Here is a 13828-nt window from a genome sequence, read left to right on the forward strand (position 1 = left end):
TTGGAATCAGGTTTTTTTGCTTTGATGTTATGTTATTGTATGCAGAAAGGCCTCTTATTAATAAAGTACTGATTGGGGAGTTACTGGCCCTTAATGTGCTTCTATCCTATGCAGATGTGTGTATATTTTACATGTCTGTATGCATAATGGCTGATTTTTACTGAAAACATAGGAAACCAACATCAGGAGATGCACCACTGGAGCACGATTGCCTTTTTTAGGTTATTGTCAAACATCAACTTGATCATAACTTGCATTAGCACCTGGAAGTAGGGGGAAACGCTGACTGTAAATGTACATTTATTTAGAAATATGTGTATAAATGCAGATTTAACACATGTAACTTTTCGTAACTGTACAACTGCATCAGGTGAGCCACCATCGTTGTGTCCAGATCTACAGTTTGTGCTTATCGCCACTAGAAGGCACTGTTGCACAAGACACTTTACAGGTGTTTGGTGTCATATCAGACAGTCTGTGTCACTCATAGTGCTGAAGCCTTTATGACATTGGAGGAGAGCAATTAGATATATTCAGTTTTTATTGACTTTTCAAACTGAGAGTGATATCCTGATGGTGCCAACACCTGGTTTCCAACAACTGAATTTATTTTCAAATTGAATGTAATTTGAGACCGTAAGTGGCCACTCTAGAGCATCAAGCAATCATGGTGTAGCATTTTATTTGATCTGTTCTAGATAGCATTCATCAGTCTTACTAATGAGGTTTTTTTGGTTGCTTTGGAATGCATTTCCTCCTCTGCAAATTAGGTCCTTTGACGGTACGTTTTAGTGTAATGTGGATAGTTTCAGATCATGCATTTAACGTTTCATCTCGCTGCCAAGGAATGCTGCTGCATAGCTTCTCATCAAAGTAAAATGAGTTTTTTGTATCATTCAGCAGCTTAGCTGAAACACAGGGACATCTAAGGCCGCTAAGCTCTGTGTGGGATGTAGTCCAAAATGCAGTGTAAAGACAGGGAGCAGCGCGGGTGCCTAGCTACGGCGCAGCCAATGCATGTGGTGTGTGTTCTTCAAGGTTTCCAAAGAAAGCAAGTCCTGAAAAAAAGCTGTCCAGTCAGAGAGAAAAGGGCAACAGGATGAGGGGCACTCCCTGAGCCTGACACACACACACACACACACACACACACACACACACACACACACACACACACACACATATATATACATACATATATATATATATATATATATATATATATATATATATATATATATATTAGGGGTGCAACGATATTCGTATCGATATTGAACCGTTCGATACAGTGCTTTTGGTTCGGTACGCGTATGTATTGAACAATACAAAATTTGTAATTTATTTTATCAACTTTCCTTCTGACTATGCTGTCTGTGTTGAGCGCTCAGTGAATCTGCGTTTGACTACTCCGCCTAGGGTCGACAGTGCAGCCTAGGCGGAGTAGTCGAACGCAGATTCACTGAGGCTCAACACAGACAGCATAGTCAGAAGGAAGAGCGCAGGGCAAGCTAGCGAGACAGAAGTTAAGCTCTCCTTACAACATGGACCTCCCCCACCCTCATTCAGATCTGGCTTTTGGAATTATTTTGGTTTTCATGTGACATATGACCCTGAAGGTAAGCAGTCATGGACTAAAGTAAAACAGTATGTTGGATGTGCCATGCAATGCTTAATTACATGGGTGGGAACTAGTGTGTTAGCGCAGTTAGCTCGTTAACGTGTTGGCCGTCTAGCCCCATGCACGGGCGATCGGCGGTAGCTCTTAACGGAGATTTGCCATGTTGTGGCGTTAAGGTCATTTCAACGAGATTAACCTGAAAGCACTAGTGGGAACACAACGAATATGACTGCACATTTACACCGACATCATCCTAGTGCAAAGACAAGTGGAAGCAGAAAAAAAACAAGCAAGCATGCTACTAACCTTAGCCGAGTCATTTAGACAGCTGTTTAATATGCTGCTGAGAATATAGCCCAGAAGAAGCGGATAGTATAGCTTTTATTTTGGAAAGAGACATTTCTCTGTAATAAACTCTCTTTTCCAAAGATGAGTGATTCCTCAATCAGATACAGGGCTCGCAATATCGCTAGCCCAACGTCCTGGAGCTAGCGATCTCTTCCCTGCCCGTCGGGCTATTGTAGGAAGGAAAAATATATGTCAATGCTTTTGCATTCTTTCAGAAATGTAGCTGGGTAATTATGTCATTGGCATCGGTGAGCCACTGTCAATATGTGACATATTGAAATCGCGTTTAAATTTGTGCTTGTTTTTTTGCTTTCACTTTGCAATCGCGCGAACTGTGTATAGAGAGCGACAGCACTGATCTGTGAGTGATGATAATTTGCGCACCAATTCCTCTGACATCGTCTTATTAATCGTTAGCTTACTATGCAAACATGACAAGTGAAATCTCCCGCAGCTTACACATGTGAGAGGTTGATCGCGCAGAGAATCGCTGAGCTTATGTGAGTACGTGTGTAAAAGCAGCAGGATTTATATTTGACTACGATGACCTGGATGACTGAGAACCTTCACAGACAGATATATATTTTAGTTCTGCTGAGCCAAATAAGACAGGTCAGGGTGAAGAAGTGACAGCCAAAGAAAAGCTTACCACAAAACGGAGAAGTTATGACAAATCAGACTATAAGGCAAAAAGAAAGTGCAGCTTTATGGTTTCATGGACAAAAGAATTTCTGTGGCTGCGATATGACGAGCTAAATAACCAGGGCTGCACATAAGTGGTCGCAGGTGCGCATTCGCTGTCAAAATAAAAAACATGCACAAGGGTTAGGGTTAAATTTAAAAACTGTACTTTTGAGTTAAAATATATATTTATAATTTTAATAAATGACAAATTAAAAAGGCATGAACATTTTTTTTGTATCGAAAAAATATCGAACCGTGACACCAAAGTATCGAACCGAACCGAACTGTGAATTTTGTGTATCGTTGCACCCCTAATATATGTGTGTGTGTGTATATATATATATATATATATATATATATATATATATATATATATATGTGTGTGTGTGTATGTGTGTATATATGTGTGTGTGTGTATGTGTGTATATATGTGTGTGTGTGTATGTGTGTATATATGTGTGTATATATATATATATGTGTGTATATATATATATATGTGTGTATATATATATATATATGTATAAACGCCGTCCCTCTCTCGTTGTGTCTCACACCCACACTCACACACCCAAAGTGGTGATCTTAACCACTCTTCTGTCCACACTAAGCCGCCTGGGCCGGGCTAAATGGGTTGTGTCTCGAGCTCCAAAGATGCATAGCTGTATATTTAGCCCTGGGTCATTTGCCCGACAGGCTCTTGCTCACTGTCTACGTTCTTCCCTGCCCCTTATGGGAGGAAACTCCCAGCGTGCTCACTACCTCTGCTCTCCTTAAAGCAGCGGGCTATAATTTGGTAAATTGGTCAAAGGAGCCACTGTGTTCATGTGAAAAAGAGCACATGGCACAGTGGCGGAGCAGATAGAGCTCTGGGTGACGGTGTGCTGCGCTCAGAGGAGACGAACACGTGGCTGAGTCGATGGTCTTTTATCATCTGTATGTTTTCGCGTGACACTTTTTACAAGGACAGACGAACGGGAGTAACTAAGTTAAAAGACTCCTTCACTCAGAATTTGTTAGTGAATAAGCAGAGTATTGTGTTCTGGAAGTGATTTGCAATGTCAAATGGCATTAACGTTTGATGACAAAAACATGATGCTAACTTCTACTTGAGCCAAAACATCAGTAGTCAGTGTTCCAATATAAAAAGAGAAGTTGGTGTGTCAGTTAAACTTGTGTTCTTTCTGCTAGCCAGCAGGGGGCGACTCTAGCTGTATAGAAATCTGTGGGAAAATTGGCTCCCTAGATTTACAACCTTATTAAAGACTTTACTGATGAGTTTATGATTTCAATCTTTATTTTCAAGTCTTCTACCATAGAAGATGATATTCATTTTCTAAATGATGGTCTATTGTGTCCCTGCAATCCTATTTGGCAGATATGGCTTCCAAACAACAAAATACTCAGCTCTAGGCTTCACAGTGACACCTAGCCAACCATGTGGTGATGGCACAATAGCTACATCCATCTTCTATCTACAGTCTGTGCTGTAAACATTGCAGAGAACAGAAAGACTTTCTGCTTTAACTCTGGCCTAATGTTTCCATTGAGTTCTCCTCTGCACTGAGATTCATTTCAGGTATAATAACTTTTACTTATACCACCAAAACAAAGCCGTTACGAGCCGTGAGGCAGTCTGATCTGATATTAAATGGGAAGAACAGATGATTCAGAAACAGAATATATGTAATTATATAACATTAGAAAGCATTTTATTATGATTCCTTTAATTTGCCTCTGCCCATCTGTGCTGCATCAAACCTTTCTTTCTCTAACTATTTAAAGCAACACAGATTTGAAACTAAATTAGATCACTTCTCCAACATGTAGTTAGTGGCCGCAGATCTTATAACAATGCTTCTTTTCCCATAGCAGCTACCGTTGCTCCGCAATGTGAGTAAAGCAGGAGGAGGAAGGGGAGGTCTGAGGTCTAAATTGACTGTTGTAATATACAAACACCTGACTTACTTTGAGCCTACAGCCTGTCTTTCATTTTGGTTGCGTTGCTTGATAGAAACCATCTGGACCACAAGAACCGTGTCAGTATAAAAGGACCTTGGATGAAACAACAGTTTAATCACGCCGAGCTTTCTACTTTTTTGTCAGCTGTCGGCATTCTGGCAAAATCTGCCAAATCTTTGGTTTAGTGTTATAGGTGATGCACAAGTATTCTAAACTAACATGGAGTAGAAAAGTGACACAGGTTGTTCAGTTTGGAGACATGTAGATCAATGAATGTTGACAGAATGTAGCTGTTAGCAGCTCTAGAACTAATCTTTATCATTATTATTAACCAAAGACACTGGGAAACCTCCCAGATATCCTCACTCTGAAACCAGGCATACTGAATTTGTTTTCCTTTTAAGCCAAAGCTGAAATATTTTGTAGATCTGTGGGAGAGCAACGGCCTGCATTTAGCCCCTCTCATGAGCCTCAGCTGACTTTGTTCACGATGATGACACAGCTCTGAGCAAGAGATGCGCAAAGGAGGCACAAAATCTGAATATCTATGATGAAAATGATTTTAAGTTCAAAGGCTCACTCTCAGACTAATAGTTGTATGGAAATGGCACATGAGGCACGATTAGAAGGGCACACTAACATACTTGTGAGGTTTGTGTTTACGCTGGCCTCGCAGGTGCTGCAAAGCTCTTGGCCACAGAGGAGTGTTTGTTTTGCTCTCGTCTTTATTCTCGCATCTGTTGTAATTATGTTTAATCACGATTATGTTTGAAGAGTTTTTTGCAGTCTGCCCTGCGGTTGTGTGCTGTCAGACCACAGCACATTCATTCGGTGTGCACAGGGAGGCCAGCTAAGAGTTAAAATCTGCAAGTTTGCACCCCTGTCACATGGGCCAATGTGATTCAAAATGAGAAACACAACTGTCTCGCTATAAAGTAGATTCAGGATTCTGGTATGCATTACTATCCTCCACAGCTTCTTGCTTTAATCAGATCCTGAAGTTTTAAACTGTAGCTTCAAATAAATAAAATTATTACATCTGCTTTGTTCTTGATTTAGAAAAGAAACGATACGAACACGTCTCGAATGAGAGCTTCAGATCAACTTGTTGCTTGGCTTGATTCAGCAGAGGCTCCTGCTGACAGACATGTGGCAGAATGACACAGCATGATGCACTAAAGCTGCAGCCTTAAGAGCTTGCTATGTCAACATAAGGACTGCAAATAAAACTAGTATAGTGCCAAATCACAACAACAGTCACCTCACCTATAGAGAAACCCCCCCCCCCCCAAAACAACTAGACCCCAACAAGATGAGTCCTGGACTGGGAGCTGGTTCCACAGAACACGGGCCTGAAAGCTTAATGTTTTGCCCATTTCCTAATTCTGCTTTTAAATACCCAGGAACCACAGGTAAACATCTAGTCTTAAAGAAGATAGTGGTTGGCCTTTCCTTCACTGTGAATACGTACACAGTCCTGGGCTTGAAGACTTGACCTCTTGATCTTGAATCTGAAATTCCGAGCTGGGACAGATAATTTAGGTTTAATTTAAAGCTTTTAATCATTTGGGTCTTGGAGTTTCTGAAAGCTTGGTCTGTTTCTTGTTTCAGAATTGTGACATTTATTGTGCACAGCCTGCAAGAATTGCCCTGATTTAAGAAAGAAAAATGGTAATGTCTGTATCAAAGCCCCCCTTCAAATGCTTCTTTTGAAGATTACTGACACAAACTGCAAACACTTCCTCTGTCGGCTGTTTTGCTGATACAAAACTTCTCCGGCTTTCTCGTGCTCTCTAAATTATTTGCATCTCTAAGCAACGACGTGCACATGGATGCAAAACAGCCATCTGGCTGCAATCTTGCAAAGCGGAAATGCACATGTTCGAATATATCATTGTGAGAATTGTTTGTGTCTCTGTGTGTTTTTCTGGGTTTACACACAATGGCCTCCATTTGTGTGAAAATGCCTGCGGCTGCAAATTTTGGCCTTGCAGTGAAATCCACAGTCTGCATTTAGAATCTCAAACATTAGCCTGCTGTTTCCTTGTCCTTCATTCTTAGAAACAACATCTGTCTGCATGTACAACAGAGAGAAATGTAGTCACGATGCTGATAATTGAATCCCTTTCAGTCATAAATGCTGCAGTTTGGAGCAGACTCCAGTGACTGTAGGTCTCTCGTGCTCTCCCTGCTTGGCGGTTTAGTCTGAGTGTTTGGAGTCTGTATTCTAGGGCCTGCACGCTCAGACTGTAATTAACAGTTTACATTTGCTGTTTATGTTCCACTGAAAGTTTCTACAGAAGCAGATCGTCCTGGGTGTTGCAGCCCAGCTCTCTGTGTGGGACTCTGCAGAGATCACTACCAAGCAGGATTAAAGAATGAACCGCTGCAATCATATGTTGCACAATTTAATTTTTACAATAGTTAAAAAAATATAAAAATTTAAAAAATATAATTTCAATAAAACTTGAGTGTCTTCGGTGTGATGAAGAGAATCTATATCTGTGCACGAGGCAGACAAAGATGGATTTTTGGACTTTTTATTGTAATTCACTGAGAATTAGTTGTATTTTTCCTCGTTCTTGACTTTTAATGGCATTTACAGAGAGGAGATTGCTTTTTGTTCTCTGGTATCAGCTCTGTTACCAAAAACAGGACATTAGCTCAGGGGGTTGGGACGCGTATCTGTAACCGGAAGGTCGCCGGTTCGATCCCCGGGCTCTCTGCCCTGGTCGTTGTGTCCTTGGGCAAGACACTTTACCCTACTTGCCTACTGGTGTTGGCCAGAGGGGCCGATGGCGCGATATGGCAGCCTCGCTTCTGTCAGTCTGCCCCAGGGCAGCTGTGGCTACAACCGTAGCTTGCCTCTAGGGCTGGGCATATTACCCAAAATTCATATCTCGATATTTTTTAGCTGGATGGCGATATAAGATATATATCTCGATTTTTTTTTTAAAGCCATAAGTTAAGAACAAAAAGAGAGTTCTTAGTCACACTGTGTCCCAGATGTCAAATGGGCATTTTCTTTACATACAGCGTAGATGTACATGAAGAAATTACTCAAAAATAAATTATCAGCATTTATTAAATAATCATGGTCCAATGTTGTTTTTGTGCATAACGAAAAGCTCACAATTGTGCAGTCAAAATGTAAACTAATAGACCATGAGCGTAATAACAAAGAGAGATTTCACAGCTGCACCACGTCTCTGAACAGGTGCCATTTGTGGTCCTTATACACACACAGTACGGTAATATTACGTTGAAGCACAGTACTATCACTCCGCGAGGCGGCTCCATCAAGCGGTGCAGCTCCGTAGCTTAGCAAAGTCATATTAAAACATTTTTTGACAGATTGCTGAGCGCTGTGTACCACATAAAATCGGTTCGCGGTCAGTAAGCACAACCAGAATTCATACATAAGGCGCACTGTCGATTTTTGAGAAAATGAAAGGATTTTAGGCCGTGCAGCCCCTCCTGGCTGCATGTCGTTAGCGCGGTTAGCTCGCTAACACGTTGACACCGTCCAGCCCCACGCACGGGGCGATCCGAGGTAACTCGCTAACGGAGATTTTCCGCTTTCATCTTGTCATTGCCTGCAGGTAAAGCTATGGGGGAGGGGGAGTTGTGTTCAGTGAAGGAGAGGCGAGGCCGAGTAACGTTGCGTAGAGACATAAGTGGACGAAAGAGAGGCAAACCTGCGGCTCCACAAGTATAATTATAACGTAACATAGACTATATCGATATAAACGATATTGTCACATCTTATATCTCATATGAAAATATATCAATATTTTTAAAAAACTCGATATATCGCCCAGCCCTACTTGCCTCCACCAGTGTGTGAATGTGAGAGTGAATGAATAGTGGCATTGTAAAGCGCTTTGGGTGCCTTGAAAAGCGCTATATAAATCCAATCCATTATTATTATTAATGTGTGGGTATTTTTTAGGTTATTTCCATGGTTTTGAGAATTTAAAAAGATATTTTTCCATACTTGGAGTGAAGAGAAAGAGGACATTTAGGGATTGAGAGATGCAGAATGATATGCAGCAACTGGTACTGCCAGTATTTAAAGTTCAGATCTTCCTGCTATTTACCCTAATGCTGTCTAAAGTCCGAACAGGCTCATGATCTCCAGAACATGAAAAAATGTCAAAAAATGAGCAAACCCAACTTTCAGTGCAGAGTATTGAAACTTTGGACTCTTCTTTTTTCTTTTTTCTTTTTACTGGTGTTGAAACAGTCAGGTAATGAACATCTCTGCATAAAAATCCACAGCAGCGTGGATCTTCAAATGCTATGATGCATTTTAGGCCTCATTTAGTTCCATGCACATGTGTGTGTTAGTCTGAGGTTAGTGGAGCCCACACAAGCTCATGACGTCACAGATTGCTCTGTTTTCTTCTTCTCCTCTCTGCCATCTTTTCCTCTCTGTACCCCAAATCCTGTTTCTTCATCTGTCTGATTGTTCCTGTGTTTTTGTTTTTTTTTCTTAGCATGTCCATCAACCCCTTCCCACCACTTTCTTCTGGTTTCTTGTCCCACAGTGCCCCTTTTTTCCTCTCCTTTGTCTTTCCTGACACTCTCTCTCTCCATAGCTGTATATGGTGTTGAAAAAGAGAGTTCCTCGGCTGGACTCTCTGGTCTTGGCTAATGGAAGCAGACCTGTCTCTTTGTGTAAATATTTGCACAGAAGGATTATAGATGGTCCCACACATTCAAGGTGGAGTTCTACTCCACTCCAGGCCACATTAGGGCAAGGAATGGCTCTGAGCATAGCGTAAACACCCGATGACACAACATAACATCTCACGAAGTCAACTGTTTGAAGCGTATCGGCAGGTGTTGATCTCACTGTCTGTCTCTTTTTGTCGTTTCTGAACAGGCGCCGAGCAGTGACCTCCCTCTCAAACATGTAGACACCATGGTGAGTTTACCTGCTGATTTTTCGCAGGTCCATTCTTCTTGCTTGGTTAGACTAATGAAGGAGCTGATGGATCTGCCTCTGCAGCCTTGGCTGAGAGGTCAGACATACTTGATGTAGAAAAGGTATAAAGTATGAGTGGATGGTTTCCCAGCTGCCATGAAGGACATTCATTATAATAAATACTTCAGAAAAGCCAGATTAAGTCTACACTTGATGCACAGCAGGGCCTGTTGAGATCAAAATCCCACTCATTCATGAGATATTTTTAAACAATATCTCACATCCATCGTCCACAACAAAAACACATATTTGCGCCAGATGATATCACGTTATCTTTTCAGAACACAAACATTAAATCATATCAAACAGGAAGTTCTTTGCTAGGCATCAAGCCACATTGCTGTACCAAACAGCTAAGTGGACTCTTGGTTGCTTTTGGTTGTCTTTGATTCATCAAAACAGAAACATTAAATAATACCCAGTTGAAATCTATCGTCGAACCCCGTAACACCAAAGATGGTGTCTGTATGACACATCCTTCGACCCTACATCCAAGTAGTCCTTATTTTCTTTAAAAGAATATATTCAGACAGTTTAGCTGCTGGACTGACACGAGTACATCTGGAGTAGAACAAAAAACTGCATAGAGCGGTTACCTGCAAGGCCGTTGATTGGCAACCTGTGCCAAGAAGCACTTGGGTTACGCTAATGTGACCAGTGCAGTGTGCTGGAATGCAAAGTCTGTTTGCACCTTCTCCTGTGCACCTGGAGCGTAGCAGGCGTGCATTTTTTGAGGCTCGTGCAGAGGCCTATGGCCCCTTAAGAAAAAGTCGTAATGCTACTGAATGGTACAAGTTTGAGCTTCAAATTGTACTTAAAGTACGTAAAGTAAAAGTACTTTCTTCTGACTCACGTCCGTGCTTTTATTGAATCATAGTTGCTGATTTAATAATGTGTTTAATCAATTTAATGTTGAAGCTGTAGATGATTTTAATTACTTAATATATCACGTTGTTGCTTTATCGATAATACTGCATCACTGAATATTAGTCGATTTATATTAAAATATATGATGCAGGTTACAAAGTTCAATATTTGCATTTGAAATATTCTGGAGTAAAGCTAGATGGTAACATAACATGGAAATATTTTGGGGAAAAATTGTGGATGTGTTTAGTGAAAAGACAAGTGTCTGTGGCACGTGAATTCTGGCATCCTTCATCTCCACTACGACATCTGAGTGATGTTCAGCTTACGCAGCGTGAGCGAGATAAGCCCAGCACAGGCAGCCGCACGGCCCGCTAACTATTTTTAAAAAGGTTTTGTCTGTTTACTGTAGTATAAACTCTTTTAAAATGTAACTGAAGCATCTGCAGCTAAAGTGAGTTTATAAAATGAGTTGTGGATCAGATAAATATTATTATCTGTTTAATAAATTGTGTTGAGTATCAAGTGTGGAGCTGTAGCTTGCATTGTTTTATGCAAGGTGCTGGCATGGTTCATTTACACATGAGATGTTAGACTCTGGGTTACCAGGTTAATGAGATGAACGGTCACAACTTAACAACAAAAGTGTGACTTATGCCTCCTTCACCCCCTCTAAGCTTTAAATATGAATCAGTAAGGACGTGTGAAACAAGGAGACCCTCAATTTTCACTGCATACACTGTTTGACACAAACCTCCAGTCTGGGGGCTCAGTGTGTGGACTGGATGGAAGTTTTGAGGCGTGACCATCTAATGTCTATGCATTCATGCAACACTGGGCTCAGTGCTGCAGCTACATTAGCAGATATGAACAACTTCCAGTATTTTTAAACCTTGCGTTTTTGTCTGTGACTGCTGGAGTATTTGGACATGCTGGTTTTCAGCCCAGACTCCACAGGTAGCATTGGGTAGTAATGTATTTTAAACACATTTTTTTTGTTATTGTTAGAGTTTCAGAAGAGTTGATATGATTGTTGGTTCTTTTTGCCAACTCCTTGAGAACAATAAATTTTGATGTTCTGACAAAGCACTCAAAAATAAGGGTGGTACATGTTTGCTTTGGACTCACTGGGCACTATTTGTCTCCAACACGACTTCCTGCGAGTTGTATTTTGTCTGAGAAAGGAAGGATCGAGTAACCAATTTAGAGTTGCCACCCAAAGCCGAGTGCCCGCTTTCCCCACAAGGACCAAAAATACACACAAACAGAGCTGTGTGCCTTTTTGGGAATGGTGTGTGTGGCTGCTTATATTGGCGTTTCCCATGTTATCCTTCAGTCACTTGAGACAGTCTTTTAAAAGTCTTGTGAGTTTTTCCCAGTCCGGCACAGTTTGGTCAGCACCTTAAACGAGGGCCAAAGTCTGAATCACACCCTTGGCGTAAGTGTGTGATTAGACGAGTTGCTGTTTTATGCTTACTGTATGATCACATGTCTGTACAGAGTGGACTGTATGTGCTCGAGTGTCTGTTTGTGTGCAAGTGCAGCTGCTGCTGTCTTGTCATGGGCATTTGCTGTGTGGTTACACAGTGACGTGTGGCGGATGTTTGGCCACGCCTCATCGCCTTGGAGCATCACAGAGATTTATCTTGTGACAACAAGACCTGCATCAGTTTCTGCTTGAGCTTTGTTTTTCTTTTCTGCTATGAACATCTTGGCTGTTTTTCTTTAATCAGTATTAATTTTTAAGCTGCATCATTTTACTTCTTTTTCTGATTTCACTTCCCCGACAGATCCCCCTGCCTTCGATCCTCAGCTTCTCGTGTGAGAAAGTTGATAAGATGACACACAAAAAAAGGCACGTGGTTATATTTGTACGGTTATGACTTAGGACGTGCAGCAGTGAGCAGCTCCACTCAGCTGACTTGTGTGTGTTTATGTCTACAAACATGCATCAGTTCCCACATGTTTGGCTAAAGAGACGGAAAGGCTTAGCAATTTAGATCCATGCAAAGATGAGAAAGAGACATGGGAGCGAGGGAGGGAGGGAAAAGTTGAATGCGGGGGGAAGAGAGAGATAACGAGGCGGAGGGGGGAGGGTGGCCAACGGCAGAGAAAGAGAGGGAAGGGAGAGCACACAGAGGACAGAAGGAACGGGACGAGGAGCTCTGTGGAGGAGTCTGCCCCGACCTCGAGCATGTAGTGGCCCGCTGCAGGCTACGGCCCAAAATAGAGCCCTTTTTTTTTCTGCTTTCCTTCTTCTTCTTCTGCTCCTCTGCTGTCAGAGAAAAGGGAGAGGTTTCTTAGAGGGAAGTTCACTGCCGGACACAGAGCAGGGAGAGGCAGCGGGAGCTCTCCAGAGATGAACCGAGGAGGGTCTTTTAGAAGGCGGCTCTCCTCTCTGAGGGGGGCATGGCGATGGAGTACGGGCTACCTTTTCAGGAAGGTAGGATGCGATGAATGAAGGATTTGGCTAAAAGCGGCTCTTGTTGCTTCTTCTCTTTCCACGCTCAATGTTTTTTTCTTCTTTGTCATAGAAAAAGTTTTTGTCTCCTTCGCAGACTTTTACAAGCCCCCAACGTCTTTTCCCTCCCTCCCCCCCTTCCTCCCTTACTGCCTCACTCTTTCTCAGATGGTTAATTTGTATGGCCTGCTTGTAAAGTCAACCTCCCCAGATGTTTTTCATCTGGAAACAGGGCCTGGAGGACCCCCCACTCTAATTCCCACCTCCTCCTCCTCCTTCTCTTTACCCACTACCTTGCTTCTTCCTCCTCCTCCCTGATGGAAGTTCCCAAAGGAGATGGGATGTGGATTGTGTCGTGTTTAGGAGCTTAACGTCTTTAACTTTGGGAAACTGTTGCTTGTTAAGATTATTTTCTTCTTTCATTCTGTTAAGCTACTCCAATGTGCTCCTGCAGACCCTCCATTCATGAACTCGTCACACATCATGATGTCTTTGAGTTTTTCAGAGGCAGAAACATCAATGTGACCACAGTGAAAGTTATTGTCTTATTGCTGACCCTGGCTTCAATGCAGCGCCTTTACTCTCCCAGATGGTTGCAGTTTAACTTAAATCTCGTGGCTCATAAAATCCTCTGCACAACAATTCAGACTAATTTGAAGCAAAAACTATGAATTAACCGCCGTCTTTGCAGCACAATATAAACGACAGCTCTCTGGCAGTCTCTAATTAAGACTTTTTCGCTTGCATGCTGGTGGCTCCGTGTCCCGTGTTGGCGTCCCTTTACCTCAAGAAACGCTTGGGCTTTTCCTGACCCTGATGCGCGGTAACTCCCTCAGCACCGCTCGGCACAAACACTCAGCCCTCTTCACGCTCTGCGTTTGTCTTTGAACCCTCTCTTTTGGGT

General features: G+C 42.1%; 1 protein-coding gene across 20 annotated transcripts in view; it reads left to right on the forward strand.

Annotated features, from left to right (window-relative positions):
• The window catches only part of tns1b (tensin 1b), a 195152-nt gene that overhangs the window by 122199 nt on the left and 59125 nt on the right, over nt 1–13828 (forward strand). For 17 of the 20 annotated variants that reach the window (XM_085250708.1, XM_085250711.1, XM_085250706.1 and 14 more), the window contains one exon: nt 9495–9536. The exons of 2 other annotated variants lie outside the window; for them this stretch is intronic. In XM_085250708.1, coding sequence (XP_085106834.1) covers nt 9495–9536 — 42 coding nt within the window. Of the gene's footprint in view, nt 1–9494; nt 9537–12647; nt 12907–13828 lie in introns of those variants that run through there. One more of the 20 variants, XM_085250721.1, reaches the window with a different exon arrangement.

Source organism: Mchenga conophoros, linkage group LG16 (assembly GCF_057382185.1).
Source record: "Mchenga conophoros isolate Kocher_MC1m ecotype Shallow Benthic linkage group LG16, M_conophoros_male_GT1.1, whole genome shotgun sequence".
Taxonomy (NCBI): Eukaryota; Metazoa; Chordata; class Actinopteri; order Cichliformes; family Cichlidae; genus Mchenga; species Mchenga conophoros.